Raw genomic sequence first — 23,168 nt, 5'->3', positions numbered from 1 at the left:
TTATGTTCATTAAAATATACAATTTTTTCCTGTACAGGCTATTGTGTTCTCATATCTCAGCCCGGGACTTCAGGGGCTTCTGAATATATAAAGTTCTTTAAAAAATTTATGTCTAGTTAATACAACCTGCTTCCACCAATGAAGAGATTCTTGCATTAGAACAAAATGGATGTGTGTCCATGAAGGGAAATGACTATTTTGAAACTTGACAGAAATTATGATTCCCTTTCCAAAAACAAGATGAAGTATTTGAAAAAAAAAAAAAGCCACTAGGCTTGGGTGTCGGCTCTGGAGTTCCTTGAAACTGAGGTCTCCAGGGCACTGAGTGATCACAGGGCCTTTGGTTCGTGCCCCTGAACACTCCACTCAAACCACAGCTGCTCTTCACAGTGTTTGTCCCACTACATGAACTGCATGTACCTGCTTTTCACTCTGTTCCTAACAAAGCAGCTGCAAGTGTTGCCATAGCTTGTTTCATAAGTTTGTCCTTAGAGACCAGAGCAGAAGGTATCAGTTATTTTAATTCATAAAGCTGTATTTCAAATTTCCTTGTTTAACCCGCCATTCCCTTTCACTTAATGTTTTACAATTACTATGTTAATGTCAATGTGAATTACACAATGGATTTGAAAACATGAAGAATAGTCCCAAACCCTAACTAATTTAAAGAATATTAGGTATCCTCTGGCCCTGGTTTCACTAGATCTATCATTTTTCTTTCTTCTCCTCTCTTTCTCTGTCCCTCTGTCTTACTGCCCCTCTTTTTCCAGGCTCCGTAACTCTGTATCTCCACTATTTCTCTTCACTTCTTCAGTTCTTGTTTATAGTTCCTATTTTAATTTAAATTCCCTCACTTTATTAAAAACACCACTTGCAACTAGAGTATTTGTAGGTGACAATGTTACTAAGTTTTTAAAAAATTATGCCATATTATTTTTATTTTTAAAATTATTTTTAAACATTAAAAATTTAATTATAGTTCAAGTACAGTTGTCTGTCTTTTACTCCCATCCCAGCCCACCACCCCCCAGTGCTCCCCACCTCCCTCACTAAGTTATAACTATTTAATTTCCCCCTCCAAAAAGGTCTTTTTGATACCTGGAAAGTACTTTCACTTCTTTGTTTTGATTTGATAAAAAATTATGTTTTAATACAATTCCACAGAATTTTCATAATACTAGTATTTTTAAATTGTATTTACTTTAATCCAGGAAGGTTTTTTGAATTTCATTCCAATTAAAAGAAAACAGTCAGCAAATATTTCAATGTCTTGGTTTAGGCCCCTCAATACAATATTTAAAAAAATTGGTGATCATCTTATCATCTTCTGATAATATTCCACCTTCTGGTTTCTGAAAAATACAGTTAATATTGTCTTGTCATCTAAGTATGGTGCTTAGTTTTCTGTCCATTTGTTTTTCTCTCGGGTGGAAAATTCGTATATCTAATGACTCTTAGGAACTATCTGGGGACCAGTTTGAACAAAAAGCATAATTTTGTAAACATGTACTTGAGATTATGTGAATTGAAACCTAACAAATTAAAGGGAATTCCCTGTGAGCAGCCTTAGACCATTAGGAGTGGTGTTGGTCTTATTTAAAGCAACTGCACACGAATACATCAATATACCATTTGTTCTTATGCATATTCATTAGCAACGGTGAGTTCTTTCCCACATTTCCTGAGTTTAAATCAGATAAATAATTTAGAAAGTATTAGCATTCGTTCTTCACTGCTCATTTTACAGAAATAACTGGTTTTTATAGTTGGATAAATAATCACAAATATAGACAAAAATCCACATTTGACATAATAAGGTTAACCTTGATTAGGGCAGAGCTGTATGTCATTCATAACCCACTCCCCCTACAATCCTAATCAGCTTTCCCTTGACATAGTTAGGTGCTTGACTTCTTAAATTAAAAATCATGATTAAAGATGCTTAAATTGTATTTAGAGTATGCCTTTTCTGCAAAAAGATTGTAGATTTTAAGACTGAAAATTTCAATATTTAAATCCAAAAGTCATTTTTTTTTCCTTAAGGGTAGTTAAACTCTCAGTTCTTCATCTCAAAGACAAGCTTCTATGTATACTAACACCTAATATTTGATAACTAGGATATGGCTCAATTTCCTTCATTTATTGAACATAATTCAGACTTTCTAACCAAAAGAACAGTTTGAAAAATATTATAGATCATTGGATAACATATCCCATTAAATTTTTATATTCTTATATTATTTGTCATATACCAATAAAGGACCCTTATGGCATTTAAGAAAACATGTTAGAAATGTAAAAGGGGCTTTACATATACAAGGGTTTTAAAAAAAATTGTTGTAAATTATTTGTGATTATGAATAAATATTATAACATGTGCTGCTTTTAACTGCATTACTTGCAAAAAAGTTAGATTTCTGATCATGACACCCTACAACTTTCAGGAGTCATCCTACCTATATAAACATTAGTTCTTTTTGCTGCCATAAACCTTAGCTTAGCCCTGCTGAACTAGTTGAAATTCTCCCAACAAGCCATACAAAGGGGGAACCCACCAAATCTGGACTTATCTTCTGGAGGGTGGGACCCTTGTCATGCAGGCTTCCCTGTCAGGTGAGTGTTCTGGAACCCATCTGTATTGGTGTACGGCTGGTGTTGTTGTGAGAGGCTGCACTCAGCTTCGGTGAATGTTTTTTGAAGACTCTTTCAACACGTTTTCCCATTTCATGAGGGGTGATTTACAAATGGACTTGCTCATAGTGCGCTGAGTGTCCAGAAGTTTTTGACCAAAAATGGCATGAGCCCCATGCCCATGCTCCCTGTTCACCAGATCACACCCAGAGATTCCTTTTTTGTTTGTTTGTTTGTTTGTTTGTTTCCCTGGATGAAAAAAAAATCCACAAAAGGAAACTTTTTGCTGATGTGGAAGAGGTGAAAAAAAAATGAGAGAAGCACTTGAAGGCATCGAAATTCAGAGCTCAAAATCTGGGGTAGTAGAAAAAAAAAACCTTGCTATGTGTATTGCATCAAATGGAAAGTATGATGATGGTGACTACAGTTTAAACATGTAAGAATAAATACATCATTTTTTAGAAATAAATTCTGGTTTTAGGGGGGTCTGGCCTTTATATCACAGCACTAACAGAACCCAATGTTTTCATGCTGAAAATATCCACTCTTGTCAAATTGTAAAACTCGTACTTGTTCATATAAAAAAACCCAAGTGTCACCTCCTACTTGAAATATTTCCTGAACTTCATAAATGAAGCTGATTATGTGTTGCTTTTATGTACTCTACCATAAATATCTCCTATATTCAGAACACTGTATTTTGCTGTACTTCTCTGTCTCTCCTACACTGAGATCTCATCAAAAAAGACAGTGATATATTTATCTTCGCATTTCCCATGCGGAGCATAGTATGTGATATTTAGTAGGTTTTTCAAAAATGTATTGGTTGAATGAAGAATAAATGAATAAATATATTTTGATTTGTAATCTATTAACGTTACAATGATACATTACAAAACAGAAAGAAACAACAAGTATGGGTGAGGATGTGACAAAAAAGGAACCTTTGTGCTCCGCTGATGAGGACATGAACCAGCACAATCACAATGAAGGCACCTCCAAAAATTCAAAATAGAAGTATCATATAGTCCAGTAGTCCTGCTTCTGATTATATATCCAAAGGAAATAAAATCAGGATCTTAAAAATGTATCAGTACTGTATATTCACTGCAGCATTATTAACAATAACTAAGATATGGAAATAATCTAAGTGGCCTCTGTTTATACACAAAGAAATGAAGATGTGTTATTTCTATATATATATGTACAACACTCATATATAAATGATAGACACTATATACAAATATTATTCATATATACATATATGAATATTATTCAAACCATGGGAAAGAAGGAGATCCTCACTTTTGCAACAACACGGAAGGACCTTGAGAATGTTATGCTAAGTACGTAAGTCCGACAGAGGAAACAAATGTCGCATGTTCTCATTTACACGTGGGACACCAAAAAGGTGAACACTCAGAAGCAGTCAGTAAGATGCTGGTTCCGGGGGTTGAGGGAAAGAAGTGGGAAGCTGCCACACACCAAAAATAAAGTTTGTTATGCGAGGTGAGAAAGTTATAGAGATCTGCTGTATTTGTGCCTATAGTGAATTCTACCGTACTGTGCACTTAAAGATGCACTTTTGTTAAGGGCATAGATTTCGTGCTCAGTGTTCTTAAAACTAAAAAAGAACTTGTAAATTCTGATGAAAATCAGAACTTGATACACATAGATTTGTAACTGAATTCAAGGGACACATCGAAATCTTTAAAAAATAAGTCAACTGTTCTTTTTTGACAAATTCCAGTTAATTTCTATATTCATAAAATTGATTTTAAAGTTTAATATAATGGTTCTTAACTTTTCTCAACAGCACACAACATTATATTTACCTGTGTATTCAAGGTGAAATCCTGCAGCAGAAACACTGATGTCCGACTGAAAATTTAGATACAGATTGTTAGATGTACTGTTCAAAAGATGAGGTATCGTTGTTCCTGAAATGATAATTGAAAAGGCAGCTCAATGTTCATGTAACAAAAACCACAATAAAACTAAGTAAGTTAACTACTAATCAGCTAGTAGGTTATCACTAAAATTATATATTTGTTCTTTTTTTTCAATAAATTTTTAATACAAATATTTCTCCCATTTTATTCAGATTATCTCCAAGGGGAAAGACCTTTAAGATTCCCTCAGATTGCTCCCTAAAAATAGAAGCAAAGAGCTGGTAAAGTTAGAGTAGTACATGCTATGGTCACCCAAAATAAATGTTTTGAATTTCATGTGGACTTCAATATTTCATACAGTTAATTTTAAAGTTTGCATGTGATTTTTATGGTATACTAACTTAAGGCTTCAGAGGAGATATTCATTTATTGTCCTTTATTATATGTTATTTTATATCAGGTCAAGTACCTTAATGTTTCTTATACTCTGATAGCAAAGCTGGTAGGTAGCATTAAAAAAATCCCGTTCATGAGCTAGCATTAGCCTTGTCTTTCAGCAAATGCATCATACTGATGTTCTTCTAAACTTCTAAAGGAAATCAACTTTATTCAATTATTGAGTGGAAATATAAAATATCTGTTTAAACCAAATACTTCTTGACTATATGACCCTGAGTAATAGTTTAAGGCCCGTAAGATTACAACTCAAGCAGTTTTGAATAACAAGCATAAAAATAAATGTCAGTTCTATGTTTTAAGATAAAGTCCAATGAACAGATCAGATGACAGTGTGCAAACAGCTTTTGGTATGTAACTAGTTACTTTACACTTACTTTGCGCAACTCTGTGAACCTTAACCACTGATTGCTCTTTCAAAGAAATCACAACAAACTCATTACAGAACACACAATAGCCTTTTTTCTTTTTTCCTGAACTTTGTCCACAGTTTCCATAGTGCATCACTGAAGACAGAGGTAAATAAAATCTCAAAAGATCACTCAACCGGCCATTCACCCCTAAGGAAATCTAAATCTCAGTCCCCTGGCTCCAGAGTCACATCAGCTATGCCCTAGCCTCATTCTAACCTTAACTGTACAACCATGGGCAATGCAAGGTCTCTAAGCTTCCATCACCTGTGAGGACCTGCTAGATGGATCACATGAGAGATTTATGGCAAGCCTCCCACAGGGCTTGGTTATCATGAACATATTATTTATCACTTTTATCATCTTCACTTTAGTATACATCCTTAGGAACACATTATACCTAATGTATTATAAACAAGTGTATACTCAAAATTTTATAAATATTTTTTTCAGGAATGTTTTGTCAAAATATCTAAAATATATTTTAAGTCTAAATCAATCACTCCTACTCTAAATATGTCTTCTTTTCTTTCCTCAGTGATGATGCTAAAAAGCTGGTTATAATACTCTATTTAAAAAACAATAAAAAAAATCCATTCAACCTTATTGCAGTGTATCTAAAACATGTAAGTTACCACTTTAACAATGTTCATATTTCTAGAGTTTAAAAGTATAATTAAAGTTAATGTAAAATGCATAGTTAAAATTAAAGTAACCTTTTACATGCTACAAGAACTTGTTGGATTATTACATAAATTACCTTTAAAAATCTTAACAAATTTTAAAAGCTTCTAATCTTGGTACATGTGTATACATTAAATTTATATAATTTTATTCATTTCATAGAAATGACCATATGTTCTCTTTATTGGCACTCAATAGTACATTATAGCTTATAGCATCTTTTTACACAGTCTTTATAATTATTTTGATGGCTACATAAAATTCTATTAAGTGGACATACCATAATTATCAGGTACTGTCTAATGTTTATCTACTATTACTCACTCTTTTTTTTAAGGGTAAAGGGTACACCACACATATCACTGATGAAGCACAGGGGAAAATGCTACCCTTCACATACAAGCATCAGTAAACAAGTACACAAATATAGTAGAAAACATAGTAAGGTTTTAAATAGAATTTCTATTCATTACCTTTAAAGTCTTTCAAATGTCTACCTTTGCGATTTAGCTCATTGCATATAGTTTTAAAAAGCAAACGAAAACCACCAAGTCATAGTTGTGGGGAGCATTTTTTAGAGCGAGAGAGTTTAAAACTACTAAGCATAACAGTATTTTAATGAAGCTCAGCTCTCGTGTTTACCTGAATAACTTCCAAGCCTTGGAGCATTGCTGTCTCCCCCATCGTAAAAGTCCAGAGAGTCCCAATTATGTTCTGTAGCAAAGCTGACAACTTGGACCTGTGAAAGAATAACTGCTGGTAAGGACACGTGTTTCTAACAAAATAAATATGCTGTCATTTATCTACACGTCCTAGAAGAGAGTGCTAAATCCTGCAAGGGATCTCTGTGGCCCTTCCTAAAAGAACTTCGGCACAACTGATCCTTGGCATTACAGCTTTGGCCTACACGAGTGACGGCCATGAGAAGTGCCCCACAGGACACCAGCAGTGTTCACTATGGGTGCAACACGGAGTTCGTCACCACCCCAGAGCATTCCCTTCGTTAAACGTTTTGTGTTATTCTAGTATCTCAGTTCTAGGATCCCAATGCATGCTCCAAACGACTGGTTAACTTTTATGCTTTGGAGTGTAATTAGATTCTTGTCAGGGATTGAGTTTTCTCATTTGGGTTAGCTGTTAGGAAATAACCACGTTTGTGGTCTACACGTATACAGGGCCTTATACTATAAAAGTTCCTAGAATTATCCTGGATACAATATATTTTCATTTATTTGCATAACCTTTGTTCAATTTCTTGTCTTTTATTTAAAAAATTTCCCCCATCAAATTGCTTATTAGGTTAATTAAATAGCTGAAAGACAATTCATTTTGTTTGGTACTCTTCTAGAAAATATTGCAAGTTTTAAATGAACTTTCAATACATAAAACAAAATTATTTTACTATATATAAAAATTTTAACATTATTATTTCCTACATCCATATTTAATAGGTCTCAGAATAGATAGCCAAAATGGCAATTTGTAACTAATTTATGTACATCTTTTGGAGATTATTTTTTTATGAATGAATCACAATCCCTGGGAAAATCTGTAAGGTTGATAAGGGAGATGCTGGAGTATAAGTCTCTCATGTCTTAAATTTTATTTAAGGAAAGAGGCATGTGTTACTCTGTTGCGCTTCACTTAGCACAGCTTGAGCTTCGCAAGAACCCACAGGATCCTCACAACTGTGGATGTTACCTGTTTTTCTCTTTGTTTTATCACAGAGTTGACAGCTTTGGAGAGGGGAAAGGAATAACTTTATTAAAGTCCATGATTTTATTTGGCTTCAGTGTTCCAAAGTATTTAGCTAAAGAAAGCACAACATACTTGCTAAATAATTATAGCGGTTGCATTCATCAAATATGTCTTATCCACAAATGGCCCATCCCCATTCTCCCATGCAAGTGAAGCCTAGGGTCTCCTTCCCAGGCACTAGGGGTGAGTGCCACATGGCAACAGATACCCTGCCTGTGTGACAGGCAGTCAGCCCCATGGCAATGCCCCAGGACAGGAAGAAGACCAGAATTAAAGCTGTGTGATTGTACTATAATTATCACCTCCTTAAACAATGATCCATTCTTTTTGAATGTTTTCTTTCCCTTCAATTCAGGAAAAGAAAAGATCACATTCAGTTAAAAAAAATAAAATTGAATTAAGAATCCACGCAGGGACTGACAGTTGAGATAAGCTCAATGTATCGAGAGGTTTTCCACCAAAAGGAATTATTGAGTTAGTAAAAATGTGGAGAAGTCCAGCCAAGAGGTGGATTTAGTGAACCATTAGTAATCCAATTTAGCCACAGTGGAGGGCATTTACATAAGAGGAAACACATGCATGCAAACTTTGAACAAGGAGAGAAAATTTAGAAAGAGGAGTGCCTAGTGGATAAATAAAAGAGACATTAGAGTTAGAGTGTCTGGGTTTGCAACCTCCTGTCTCTCTCTACTCCTGAGTTTTGCCAGAATCTCTGGAGTTTTAATGGCATGTAAATCTGGAGGAGTGGCTGCTCACTCTACACCTTGGATCAGTGTTTTTCAACTGTTGTGCCTCAAGAAATTTTAAAACGTGCAGTACCTGACTATTTATTTAATCAGGGTCACGGAGCTCTTTTCCCTGAGATTGTCAAATAAAAAATGACAACAGCCAATACAACAGTAAGTGTCCAGTGTGAGTAAACCAAAATTATACCTTTTTTTTTCAGATCAGCAAAAACCAAAATTTTTGGTGTGCTGCAGAATTTTAGTAATTAGTTTCTGTGTGTCATGACACGAAAAAGGTTGAAAATGGCTGCCTTAGATTACTTACATAAATCATTGTAATTAAGATATGTGGTTCATAAATTTTTTATAAAAAGCAAATTAATTTTAGCTTAGGATAGCACCCATTGTGTGTTAAGAATTAAATTTATCTTAGCTAAGAGAGAGGTCAAGAGAGAGAAAAGGCTGAACACCATATTAGTTATGCAACTGAAGAGTCTTCCGCTAAAGGTTTTAGAAGCAGGTAAAATAAAAGGAGCACAGTCAGGACTGTGCTTTAAGTTCAGTGCTGCACTGGGTAGAGGAAGTGAAAGTGAAGAGATGAGTTTAATGTCCACTGCCACAGCCTGTGCGAGAAGCAAGGACAGACTGAGGTAGGCTGGAGGCAGGAAGAGGAGCAAGTGGTACCCAGATGTCACACGTGTTGCTGTAGGGAATGTTAGTGGCTTTTGCATGATTTGAACAAGAGAAGAAAGTGAGGAATACGAGTTAAGAATAACTATACGAGTCCCTGTAAAGGACACATGGACAACAACTAAGGGGGTGGAAATGGGAGGGAGGTGGGGAGCACTGGGGAGGTGGGCTGGGCTGGGAGTAAAAGACAGAAAACTGTACTTGAACAATAATTAAATTTTAAAAAGTGGGAAATAAGAGTTAAGAATAATTTATCTTTTCATTTCTGACTCAATGAGATCAGACTGGTGGTAAGAACAAAAATGTAGACAGCTCCAGAAAAACCTATTACCTTGGCAGGAGGAAGAAAATATGCCTAATTCTGGGTGTGGGTACAAATGTACAGCAGACTGAATAATGGCCCCCAAAGATATCACGTTCTAATCCCTTGGGGCTTGTGAATATTGCCTACATGGAAAAATGTTCTTTTACATTTGATTAAACCAAGGATCTTGAGGTAGGGAGATTATCCTGGATCATTCACATGGGCTCAAAATGCATTTCACATAAGAATGATTGTCTTAGGTGAAAGATGCCAAGGAGATTTGATCCAGACAGAGGAGGAGAAGGCAACATGAACACAGAGGCAGAGCTTGGAGTGGTGCGACCAGACACCGAGGAATGCAGTCAGCCACCAGAAGGCGGCAGAGGCAGGGAGGACTGTCCTGCTCAGTCTGCAGTCGTGTGTGGGGAGGGTGGGGACTGGACATGCAGCCCCTCAGCGCCATGTTTTCAGCGCATACGAATTGGATTGGAACTTCTAGCCTCCAGTAACATGAGAGAATATCTTTTTTAATTTAAGATTTTAGAGTACTTCTGCCAAGATGGAGTTGTAGGTGGAACCACTTTGCTTCCGTGCACAACCAAATCTAAGAACAACTATTTTTAACAACAAAAAACACAACCAAGCCACACAGAAAATTGACAATACGGAGTCCTACAACCAAGATTGCTCTATCCAGCAAAGTTTTCATTTAGAATGGAAGGACAGATAGAGTGCTTCTCAGATAAGACCAAATTCAAGGAGTTCATCATCACCAAGCCCTTATTATATGAAATGTTAAAGGTACTTACCTAAGAAAAAGAAGATAAAAAAGATGAACAGTGAAAGGACAACAAACTCACAGTTAGTAACAACACACCTAAAACAAAAGCAAACTAAAAGGACAGCTAGATCAGGAGTGGAAACATAGAAATGAAGATCTCAAGGAGGGTTAGCAACAGGGGAGTGGGAGGAGGAGAAGGGGGGAGAAGGTACAGAAAATAAGTAGCATAGACAGTAGATAGAATATAGATAGGGGGAGGGTAAGAATAGTAGGGGGAATACAGAATCTAAAGAATTTGAGACACGTGTTCATGAACTAAAGGGGGGTAATGGTGGGGATGGGGGGTAGGGGGGAGGGGAATGGAGGGGGGGAATAGAACAAATGTAATGGCATAATCAATAAAAAAGTTTAAAAAAATTTAAGATTTTATTTATTTATTTTTAGACAGAGGGGAAAGGAGAGAGAGGGAGAGAAATATCAATGTTTGGTTGCCTTTCATGCGCCCCCTACTGGGTACCTGGCTTGCAATGCAGGTATGTGCCCTGACTGGGAATTGAACCAGTGACCCTTTGGCTAGTACATTGGAACTCAATTCACTAAGACACACCAGTCAGGGCTGAGAGAATAAATTTACATCATTTTAAACTATCAAATTCATGGTAATTTGTTATAGCAGCCACAGAAGACTACTACAATTTAGTACTAGGATTCTGGTCAAATTATCAATGCAGTTTGGCATAATAAACACATAAAATGTGTAGAAAACCAAGTAAAATGACTGAGGACAAATGAGGACAAAAGCCAAAGCAAGAGTCAAGCAAAAGATAAAAAGAGAAGCAGCCGGTCCGGTGTTCAAAAATACTTTGAATTGGGAGGAGTTGTCCGTCATACACAGATATCCCTCACATAGACATTCAAATCTTATTGTGCTTTGTGCAAAAATATATTAGTGATAGCCATTCTATAAATTAAGACAATTTAGTAACCCGCTATTTTTCCCTATGGTTTACCACATAAAGATTTATCTTTGCTTTATAAATCTGCTACTGTTGAATGTAGCCCCTTTGAAATTCTTCCTCCGATATACTTTGCTAGAATGAATAGGCAACCAAATGGAAATCTTTCTCCCCACAAAGTTCTCACATAATATTAACAGAAAAAAATTGATCTATTTGTTGAGGTTATTTCCAAAGGATGCTAAATCATCCTATATTATTTGTAAGTACATCAGCATTTCAAGTGCTTCTTTTTTCACAAGTGGTTATCACACTTCATCTCATATAGGATTGATTGGGCATTCATGTAATTCCTTATCCATACACATATTCAGTCCAATGGAGTACAATAAAGAGAAGCATTGCTTTAAATCTGGCGTACCCACCAGGTAGCGTTTAGGTGAAGTCAGTGAAATTTCAAATATGTTATATATTCCATATGTATGTGTGTATGCAAATATTATATAATTACTTATGAATTAATGATATGTCTAATTAGCATGCTTATAAGAGATTAATTAGAAATACATGTTTGGTAGTCCTTTAGAATATTTAAAATTGTAAGTTCAATATGTTTCACACTTTATAAGTTTGATAAATGCTCTGCTAAACTAAAATTTGTTTTCTAAAGTGGAATCCTTAAACAAAAATGCTTTCTTAGTGAAAAATTTATGTGTGTCCAGTTTTGAACAGTGTTTGACTAAGGCAAGTGATATCTAACATACTTTTTTTCATAGATTTCTATTAGTTCATTATGTTGTGTTAACTGCTTGAAATAGCCCAAAGCTTGAGTGTTTGTGAAGGTATTCATTAGTTCATTCTCCAAGTATTTATTGGGCATTCATTGCCAGGCCCTGTATTATCTGCTTTAACAGACTAGATTACTACTCTCATGAACTTATAAGTAAGTAAGCATAACAGTAAAACACAACAGATGTTATGACAATGAAAATACAAGAATCTGGGAGCATATAAAATGGGAATTTAATCTTATCTCACGTTCATGGAAGGTCTTCCACAGAAACTGACCCTAAGTTGAGACAGAAATAATGATGAGAGTAAGCCAAATCAAAGGGGATTGTAGAGAGTGTTGCAGGCAGAGGGAGCAACATGCACAGAGGCTCAGAGCCATGAGAGGGCCAGGTTTTCATAAAGAACAAAGCAATGTGAGGAGAGGCAAGGAATGGAGACAGAGCACAAAGGCCTAATTAACTGTGTCAAGGCATTGGGAATGGAGGGGACAGACAACTGAGGCATTATAAACAGGAATGTGCTGCTAGTATATTTTTATTTTTAGAAGGTTACTCTATTTTCCCTATGAAGAACAGACTGACAGAGAGTAAGAATTTGGAATAGGGATGATGGCCACCTAATCTCAAATGGTAGAAGTCTGGATGGAGAGAAATACTTCCTTAGATTTGTGAAAGACAGACCTGACATAGTTTACTCAGAAGAGTAGCAGGCAAAGAAAAATCTTCAAGATTTCTGGTTTGTGCAGCTGAATGAATGAAGGGCTCCTTCTGAAACAGAATACACCAGGGAAAATCTCCATTTTGAGAAAAAAAATCACGAAGTCAGTTTTGAACAAGTTGGATTTAAGATGCCAGCAAGAAGTTTAGTAGAAAATGTCCAGTTGGGCCATTGGATATGAAGGGTGGGGCAAAAGTAGGTTTACAGTTGTGAGTATAAAACACACAGAGATTATTCTTGTATTATTATTTATTGATTTTTGCATTATTTTCAGCACAGACAACTGTAAAACTACTTTTGCAACACCCTGTACAGCTTAGAGCTTAGGTAACAGGTCTGAGTTATATATTTAAGCTTTGAAATGTCATTTAGTCAGTTCTTCCTTAAAAAAAATGTGTTCTGATGGTTTATTATGACTCAGGTCCTCAGTATCAGGACACACTGGCAGTAGAAGTGGCACAAGCAGACAGGTGGCAGAGAGACTGGTGTGAGGAGATGAAAAGGCCCAGCAATCTCAGAAACACATTTGAGGAGCTGAAGAGGCAGAGGGGTCCATGTACCTGGATGTACAAGCAGGAGCATAGATGCAAGAAGAAAACGAAGTCCAAGAGAGCAGTGGTGCCATGGAAACTAAGAAGACAAAAGGGAGTTTTGGAAAAGGGAGGGGAGAATCTGCAGGACAGAATGTCATTGACAGACTCAACGGGATGAGCAGCACAATGGATTTAATGACAAGGTCCTGAAAGCTCACTGTGTGACTGTCTCAATTAGAGCGCTGTATGCTGCAGGCACATTGCAGGCATCGAAAACACAGACTGAGAACTAGAAGGAAAACTCCAGTGTTTTATTATTTTAAGATGAGGTAGAAATGGACAAGCTGATGCTAACATAAAGCATGCTCTAGAGTGACCTTCATAATCAGAGGGTGTGATACATGTTCTATAAAGATTCTAAAGGTTTCAGTCTTTCTGTTCCTACATTTTTTGTTCCTAAAATCCTTGTTAATTTTAGTGATGATAAGGTAGGAATGATTGGTTGTCTCCTGAGTTTACAAATTAGTCAGAAAGTGGTAGCAGTTAACTAGAATGTATGCACAGATCTGCAGTCTTTGGATTTTTCATGTCCTTAAAACACTGAAAATGTATGTTTCATGTTTGCTTATTGGCTTACTGACCTATTTGATTCCTGAAACTTGTCAAGTAAATTTTTTAATTTCCAGAAATACTGTAAAGGTATGTTAAAAATTAGATTTTTTATTGTAAGTTATGCATCTACTTAATTAATGATACCTTGGCTACTTTTTCCATAACTAAAACATCTCAAGTTCTTAAAGGAAAACCTTCTGATTCAATTGGAGAAGTAATCATTATTTTTATGGAATACAGACTATGTAACATTTTGTAAAGCATAATTACTGTCCCTGGAGCACACAAGTATATTTACTCAACAGTAAAATTCCATCACTTTATCTGGAAACAATCTCTTTGTAAAATGGAATAACCAGTCAAATCACACCCCCACCAAAAAAAAAATGGTCACAAATGAAACAGTATGGCAGATACAGTTGTCTCACAGAATAGCAGCCTCGTGAATAGAGAATGGGTTTTGTTCAATTAAATGAGAGCTGTACACATAAGAGAAGCCCAGGCCCCCTGCCTGGTTCAGGTATATAACATTGATTTGTCTGAGCCAAATCAGAGTAAATCTTTTGCTATTGCTCAAGAATGGTGAGTGGCTTAGGAATGGATATGGTTGGAATTTTGATCAATGGTACAGGGGAGGAAGTCTGCTGGAAGTTTTCTTGAAAAGATCTTTTACCCGTTTTAAAGGTATATAAAACAGAGATGTTCAGTTTGGGGTGTCGGATATTGCTGTGTAAAGGCTGTTATGGCCATGGCTGTTGCAGCCTCCACCACCAGAATGGGAGCTCAAGACCCAAGGCAACACACTAGGGATGGCAGAGCAGAGACATGGGGAAAGTCTTCGTCCAGAACAGTCCAACGGAAACTCTGAAACAGACAACCCTTGAATCATCTTACCCCAAGACTCAATGTTATAAGTGGAGCAACACATTTTTCCTACTTCTTATGCCATTTAGAATTGTCATTTTGTTACTTGCAGGTGAAAAAATTAATAATAAGTAGCTTTCTATGAAGTTCAACCATGTCAGTCAAAAGGCTATATACCTTTGGCAATAAGGTACATTCTGTTCTCTCTGAAAAGATTACTTTCACACACACAATGAAAAGAAGTAAAATTTCAATATCCTTACTTGAATGCCAGCTCCCTCTGGCACTGTGATCTTCCACACACAATTCAGATTGTTGTCATAAGGCTCAGGGTACCCGGGAGACAAAATCGTTCCTTTACGCTTAGTTAAAATTCCACCGCAGGGCACTAAAAGTAAAGCAGTCCGAGAGAGGAGGTTAATTCTAATGCAAAAAACCCCAAATAGGACAAAAGGTGAGAGCTAATGTGTTGGGCAGATACTACTAGACTTCCAAATACAACCAAATCACGCTTTTTAAAAAATCACCATGTTTAAATCCATAAGAAAAATAAAAAAAATGTCTTCGTATACCACAGAAATGTTAAAAATTAATTAGATACATTAATGGATAGCCTTACAATTCCATATCTAAAATCATACTATAATTAACTTAATGATAGCATGTCATTCTTTGCATAATGCTAAACAGTTCATCCACAGATTCACATGAAAAATTTCTAAATACAGTTTTTTTGAAAAAGTGTTCTTTATTTGTTACCTTTCCTTTTATGCATTATGTGAGGAATAACAACATCCTTTGAGGAGCAATGATAGTGATGATAAGAATTATGCTATAATCATAACATTTATCTGAGCTTACTCTTTGCCAGGTGCTCTTATGAGCACTTCACATATTTTAACTTATGACAGTTTGACCAATTCAGTGAAGATATGAACAAGCATATTCCCCATTTTACAGCTGGGGCAATGAAGGCACAAAGAAATTAAATAGCCTGTGCAACATCATGTAGCTAGTAAAAGAAGGCGCTAGGATTTGGGTCCTGGTAGTTGGGTTCCAAATTCTGTGTTCTTTGGGGGAAGGAAGATACCTAGGAGGGCATCAGCCTGCTTATTACCAGAACAATATTATGTGTACCTGGGCCTGCTGTAAAGTCAAAAAGTTGCCTCTCAGAAGTCCTAATCTTGAAGTAAAATTCTCATAGTATCACCTTGGTTTGCACATGACCTAATTTACAATTTTAAATATTGCGAGATGTCAGACATATTCCTTAAACTCTCTGAGACTCAGATACCTTGTCTGTGAAATGGTAATGCAATCATTTCCAAAGGGCTTCTGTGGAAAATATCACATGATAACACATATGAAGAAGCTAGCTCATTACTTCAAAAACAGAAAAAAGTCAATAAATCATATTTCCTTTTGCAACTCTTATTATTTAGTTACCAATGACACTGTTATCCTTGGGCATTTGTTCTAGCCTGGCTATAATGCTAAAATATCTAAATAGATCTTTCATAATGTTTTTTTAAAAAGCTAATAATACAGTTTTGTGCCACTTTCAAAGCCAAATGCCAAGATCTGGAGTGCTCAAATGTTTTTAATAGTGTGAAAATATGATTTTTTACAGAAATTTTGTCATGTTTTCTCATAAAATATATTACTGAGTTAAACACAAATTTAGGTTAAATTGGTTGGAGAGAATTTAGCTCCTTTAAAAAGAAAACCAAGAGTTTTGTATGATTTAAGAATACATGCCAAGAGTGGAGAAAGTACTATAAAAACAGATTCACCCAAAATATAGGAGAAAAAGAAGTGATTGATGACGTGCTGAGCCTGAGCCGAAAGGAAATCCTTCACAAATGCCCTTGCTCTCCACTTCCACTGTCACTTTCCTTCTTCACTCCCTTTTTTTCCAGGTTACTATTTTAATCGCCTCGGTGGTCTTCCTTGTGACTGGTATATTTTCCATGTAATATCGTATCCATATTAGTGTTAAAATGGCCTTTTTAAAAAGAAAATGTGATTGTGTTGCTTCACTGCTGAAAGTTCTTAAGAAATCTCCCCACTGCCTTAATTCTACAGATAAATATAGTTAATTAATTAACCTTCAACTACAACTCCAGGCTTCTATGCACCCATAATTTCCCAATAGTTCACTATCTAAATTCCCCATCTCCATTCAGCCTACGAAACTAATATAACCTTTTAATGCTGTGATTTGACAGTCCTCTCCCACCTGGCCTACCCTCTGTGGACGTTCAATGTCATGGTTACCTCTCTAATCCTTCGCTGACTCCATTGTGTGTTAAATGCCCTATAGTTTCGCATAGTTCATCAAGTGCTTTCTTCTTTCAGAGTTTAGCTCATACCATGTTTTCATATTCTTTATGTTAGTCTCTTCCAGTAGACTGAAACCTGGGAAGATGAAGTAATCAATTTTTTTTGGTCTCAAACTCTGTCCACTGTGGTACCAAAATAGTAGCTCCTTTACCCTCCACATTCTAGGGTTTCCTGTCCCAGCTACCCCCTCTGGCTCACTTTTTCTATTCTCTCCTCCACTCATTTCACAGGTCTCTGTCTTTTCCACTCTATTGAGACAATGTCAAAGTCACCAGAATGTTCTTGTTGTGAAGTGGTGGTCAAATAGTATTTTTTATTTTACTTAATCTATGAATAATTACCTACCATATTTTGCCATGTATAATGTACACTTTGTGCACAAATTTTGGAGGATAAAATAAGGATATGCATTATATAGGGGCAGTACTAATTCTGTACCTATATAAATGTTTTTAATTATTTTATTTTTCTTCTGCATTAAAAGTATAACTCTACAGAGCAATAATGGTATCCATATGCAAAATAACACTCTAGAATATGATAACCAGGTTTGTTTCCAAATATAAATAAATAAAATTTGAATTTAAAAATTGAAAGATTTTTTTTCCTTGAAAGGTTGGGTCAAAAACATGGGCATGCATTATATATGGGAGCACACTGTACACAGCAAAACACAGTACCTCCTGCTGCCCAGTGCTCCATCCACATTAGTTTTTCTTTGCTTAGTCAGCCAGAAGCACACTCTCCTGCTTTCTCCTATGCTACTGGTTACAGTCACTTTCTTTGGTTTCTTTGTTTAGCTCATTGTGTCCTTTCTGATCCTTTAATACTCGGTGACTTGATCCTACACTGCCTTCTCTGCTTTTTCTAACCACCAGCCCTCACAGATGGCATCCGTTTCCATGTCATCTCTATATTACAACTACTAAATGGTTATCTTTAGCCATGACTTCTGCCAGAACTATCTTTAGCCAGAACTTTGCAATAATATGTCTAGTAAATATCTCAAAATTAATATGTCTAAAACAATACTTTTGAAATACTCTCCTCTCCACACTATTCCCCATCTCAGTAAATATTACCACTTTTCATCCAGTTTCTTAGGCCAAAAATATAGAACTCAATTTCTCTTTCTTACATTCAAGTTTACATTTACATTTATATTCAATCTATCAGTAAACCTGTCAGCTCTATCTTCAAAATATATCTCAAAGGTTACAAATTCTCATCACTGACCTTGACCTTCCTATTTAATCACCATCACTTTCCCTCTTCACTACTGCGACAGGCTTCTAATCAGTCTTAATGCTTCTATTCCACCCCTGCTGACACTAGCCATTGTTATTATTTTTTTAGAAACTAAAATCACATCACCAACCAGCTCAATAAATTCCCATGCTAGTTAGAAAAAATTCACAGTCCGCACAGTCTTTAAGGCTCCGTATGACTTAGCTTTGCTTCTGCCTTTCCAAATGTTTTTCCTGTTGGTCTCACTATCACTCACTCTTGTTCCGGGTTCTCTCTGAGGCTGAACATGCCAAGCCCTCCCCCACAGTCCACAACTTGCTCACTCCCAGACTCTTATGTAACCTCCTTTTTGTTTCATTTAAGTATAAAATAGCAGCATGTTCTGGATGTCTTTTTCCAATCTCCAGCCCCAGCTTATTTTTCTCCATAGTCCTCACTACTGCCTGGAAGATGAGAATATATTCGGTGATGGGTTCTATTCCCACTCAAATACCAACTGCATAAGTCAGGGATCTCCTTACTCAGAACTTTGTTGCCAGTGCCTGACCCTCAGTAAGCATTCAGTAAAGGTTTGTGGAATAGGATGTTAATGACTGGTTGTGCATCCCAGTACATCTTGTGGTTATAAGTTAACTGTTTACCAACCCCACATCATTCCTTTATTCCAGTGTTTTCCTAACAAGCCATATTGTTTAAAATCCCATTTCAATCATTTTATAGTTTACCAACTAAATGCACCATAACAAATGTTCCCAAATCTGACCACATATATGTTTTACAAAGTTTGACTGCACATGCCTATTACTTAACCCAACATTTGTTTTCTATCTGAAAAAGGCTATGTGACCCATTTCCCTTTTGATCAGTATTATACTGTATAACATGTGTGTACATTAAGAGAACAGGCTTTAGAATCAAGCAGCCTGGGTTCAAACCCTAATTCTGCCTTTTTCTTTAGTAACTTTAGAATTACTAAAACCTAATTCTGCTTTTACTATCTTTTTTTACTAACAGATTACTATCTCTTTTACTAAGAGAAATCATAATCTTATCTACTTTGATATTGGTGTCAATACTAATTGAGATAATGCTTAATAGTGTGCTTTATACAAACACTAATAATTGCTATTTATTATTATATCTAACAACTTTTTCATGGATGAGTAGATGGGTGAATGAATGAATTGAATGAATGAATGAAGGTTCCGGACCTGTATATATTTCTTCATCTATTTCTTTCCCACTACAAGGAAAGATGATACAGACAGGTGTTGCCATGGAGCCAATACAAATAAAATAGTTCTTTCTGAGTCTCTGAAGAACTTTGAAAAAGCAAACCCAGAAGGGGAGATGGAATAAGCAGCTGATTAAAGGCTCTTTGCCTAAGGCTAGTAAGTGGCGGGTTCAGGGACTTTTCAAAAGAGACCTCCAGGCACCACAAGCACTTCCGCCTCAGGCCATACATGGGGAGCGCTCTCAGTGGCTGCAGGGGCTGTTCGCATCCCAGCGTCTCAGAGGGAGTAACACTGGAGGTTTTAAGAGACTAAAAATTTTAAGAAATCTGAAGTAGAACAACGTTGAATTTCTAAGAAGAAAGCTCAGTCTTTAGCATATTTTTCAGTTTTATATTTATTCCAATATCAATGTTTTTAAAAACAACCACTGTACGTTATTATAATTTACCTAAGAATGGCTTGATAAGCCAGATTTGTATAAAATCATTAAATTTTGTTTACATGCTGGTATTTACATTGCACATCCCTTAACTTGGTATCTGACCATTTTTACTCAACGCACAGCTTGCCTGTCATGTCTAATGGGGCTGCTATCAAGTCAACAATTTAATTCCAGTATGTCCGTTTATGCAGAATTACAGAACATTTTATTGTGTTTTACTATGACAGAAAAAGAAATGGAAGTGTTGATAGCAGTATAATAAGAACTGTGAAACTGAAACAATACAGTTGAGATGGAGATGATTAGGAATGTGCAAAGCTGTTTTCTTTTCATTTAAATTGGATTTTCACTTGGCTTAAGCTGTTAACTGAGCATTCATTTAACAGTAAATGCACAGAAAATACCATCATTGTGTATAAAATTCTGACAATAAATAGTCAAAGATTACGTCTAAACTACAAAGTATAATTAGAGAATTTGTTGTCTCTCAGAATAAAAATACCCATGTCACATACAAATCTATTGTCTGTGTTCTAGCTATGTATTCTCCTTAGGAATTCTGAGCAGTTTCAAACTTGATTCCAGATGAGTTGTAAAGGTCTAAGCAAGCAAAGTGAGCAAGAACATCACCACGTGCTGAAAGTCTGGAATTAAAAATGCATGGATCCTGGACTTAAAAAAAGTTGGTCAGTTGTTCAACTTCTACAAAAATTCAGGAAATGACAGTTCTTTGCTAAAATCCGATCATTAAACAAGTGTTTACTAAGCACTTACTATGTGCCAGATCCTCTTTAAGGTCAGCAGAAAAACAATATATTATCAGAAGAGAAGTGGTCAAGAGAGATTAAGACATATTTTAAAACTACATAATATGGGGTAGAGTTGCTATAAAAATTTTTAAAAAGCAGAGTAAGAATACAGAGAACAAATGGAAGATGGATGCAGAAAATTATTTTAGATAGGATGCCCAAGGAGAATAAACGGGTGAAGACCTGAGTGAAGTGAGGCAGTGAACCCAAAAGAAACCTTAAGGATGCATGTACCAAAGAAAAGCAATACAAAGGTCAAATGCCTTGAGAAAGTCAATGTGCCATCTATTAACAGATACTAAAAATGGACAAAAATTGACTGTAATGCTTTCATATTAATTTAAGATAACTCTGCACTCAACTCATATTTGAATCTTTAAGATAGCCTGTTTTTTAAAAATATTTTAAGACAATGCTTTTTTTTTTATTCAGAGCATTTGAAGCTAAAAATATTTATAGTTAAAAAATAGAACTGCAAAATATGTTTTCATTTCTGTAAAGATGAGCAGTTGGACCAAATGGTGAAACCTAAGCTGAGCCATTATCCAGCTGTCATTTAGAATCGTCACCTTTCTACTTCTTGCTGCATAAAGATCCCATATGTCCTTCTGCTATATATTCGATATTCTGGATTTATACCTATTTTTATAGAGTGAACAATATTTTTAAATGGTGTTAAGTAATAAATCCTTTTTCATGTGATCTTGGCAGGAAACAGAAGTCACTGATATAATTTCTATCTCTAGGTACGTACTTTCAGACTGGTGCAAAACAGAAGATGGGCCCTGGCTGGTGTAGCTCAGTGGATTGAGCATGGGCCTGTGAAGCAGAGGGTCGCTGGTTCAATTCCCAGTCAGGGCACATGCCTGGGTTGCAGGTCAGGTCCCAAAAAGGGAACACATGAGAGGCAACCACACACTGATGTTTCTCTCCCACTCTTTCTCCTCCCCTTCCCCTCTCTCTAAAAATAAATAAAATATTAAAAAACCCCAGAAGATGGTCTGTTGTGTGTGAGAAAACTCTCCTTAGATGTAGTGACACATTTCTGAAAAAGTCTGGGGACCTTCAAAGAGAAGGGTTTTTGACAGAGAGATCATAATGGCTCCTGAGAATGTTGTGTTTAGCCTTTAAAGTAGAAACTGTGGCTGAATCCCTGCAGGGTGAGGGCAGTATACCTTAGCATTGACTCCTGAATAGGAATATTAGCCATGGACTTGCACAGTCTTTCCTGACTGGCAGGAGCACCCGTCCTTGCAGAGATGAACCCATTATTGGTGCTATGACCTTCCTTTTACTTGCATGGAATTTCACTTCTGATAGCAAAAATACTGGGATTAAAAAGCTGACACATTTGACACACAAAAAAAGCTTTATAATAATCATGTAGAAGTTTTTTCTACTTTAAAAATGGTTTATGTTTAGAGTTTAGATTTTTTATTCTCTAACCTTCGTCTCCCCAAATATTCTTTTACTCTCATTTTCCTTTCCTCTTTCTAAAATATTATTTTTCCCCTTTTCTTTAGCATCAGCTCATTTCCCCTCTTTATATCCTTCCTCTTTCTAACCCCATCTAATCAGCATACCTTGTGGACAAAAGAAAGTTCTTTTGATAAAATGATGTTTGATTTTTTCAGGGTCAGAAAAATCATGGAGTCCAAACCTTAGTTAAATATATATATATATATATATATATATTTTAAAGGACAATTAGAATTGTAGTGATTGTTATTTTAATGTTACCTTTATTTTAATTTTATACCCTTGCAAACAATGAAAACACATCATATGATTACATGCCTATAGTTTTAAATCTCTGCTCTTTATTTGTCCTTAAATGCGCTAACTGATGGAAAGAAATTTCTTTGTCTGTAATAGCATAGTCTAACAAATAATTACTATAACTCTAAACAAAATTGTCATGATATTTCTCCAAAGGCTTCCTTAAAAATTTTAAGTGCAAAGGAAAATAGCAAATTCAAGAAACCCTAAATTATTAGAATTGAAAGAATGAAGAGAGATCATGCTTAAGCTCTTACTTAGATTCAAAATCATCTGTGGAAGATAAATTTCACATATAACTTTGAAGTATTATGAAATCAAACTATTAGTAAATAAAAATCAATAATATCAAATTCTTTATCAGCATTGCATATAAATTTTATATTCTAGCCCTGGCTGGTGTAGCTCAGTGGATTGAGCGCGGGCCTGCGAACCAGACAATCGCGGTTCGATTCCCAGTCAGGGCACATGCCAGGGTTGCAGGCAGGTTCCCTGCAGGCCAGTTCC

The 23,168-nt window shown here is 35.9% G+C and overlaps 1 protein-coding gene across 3 annotated transcripts in view; it reads right to left on the bottom strand.

Moving 5' to 3' along the window:
• Window positions 1-23,168, bottom strand: part of CSMD3 (CUB and Sushi multiple domains 3) — a 921,636-nt gene that overhangs the window by 127,354 nt on the left and 771,114 nt on the right. For all 3 annotated transcript variants that reach the window (XM_053661036.1, XM_053661038.1, XM_053661039.1), the window contains 3 exons: window positions 15,069-15,193; window positions 6,716-6,812; window positions 4,467-4,571 (listed from right to left, as the gene is read on the bottom strand). In XM_053661036.1, coding sequence (XP_053517011.1) covers window positions 4,467-4,571; window positions 6,716-6,812; window positions 15,069-15,193 — 327 coding nt within the window. The remainder of the gene's footprint in view (window positions 1-4,466; window positions 4,572-6,715; window positions 6,813-15,068; window positions 15,194-23,168) is intronic.

Source organism: Artibeus jamaicensis, unplaced genomic scaffold (assembly GCF_021234435.1).
Source record: "Artibeus jamaicensis isolate MK-2021 breed Jamaican fruit bat unplaced genomic scaffold, CSHL_Jam_final scaffold_916, whole genome shotgun sequence".
NCBI lineage: Eukaryota > Metazoa > Chordata > Mammalia > Chiroptera > Phyllostomidae > Artibeus > Artibeus jamaicensis.
Note: the sequence above shows the minus strand (reverse complement) of the source record. Positions and strands in the feature narration are given on the sequence as shown.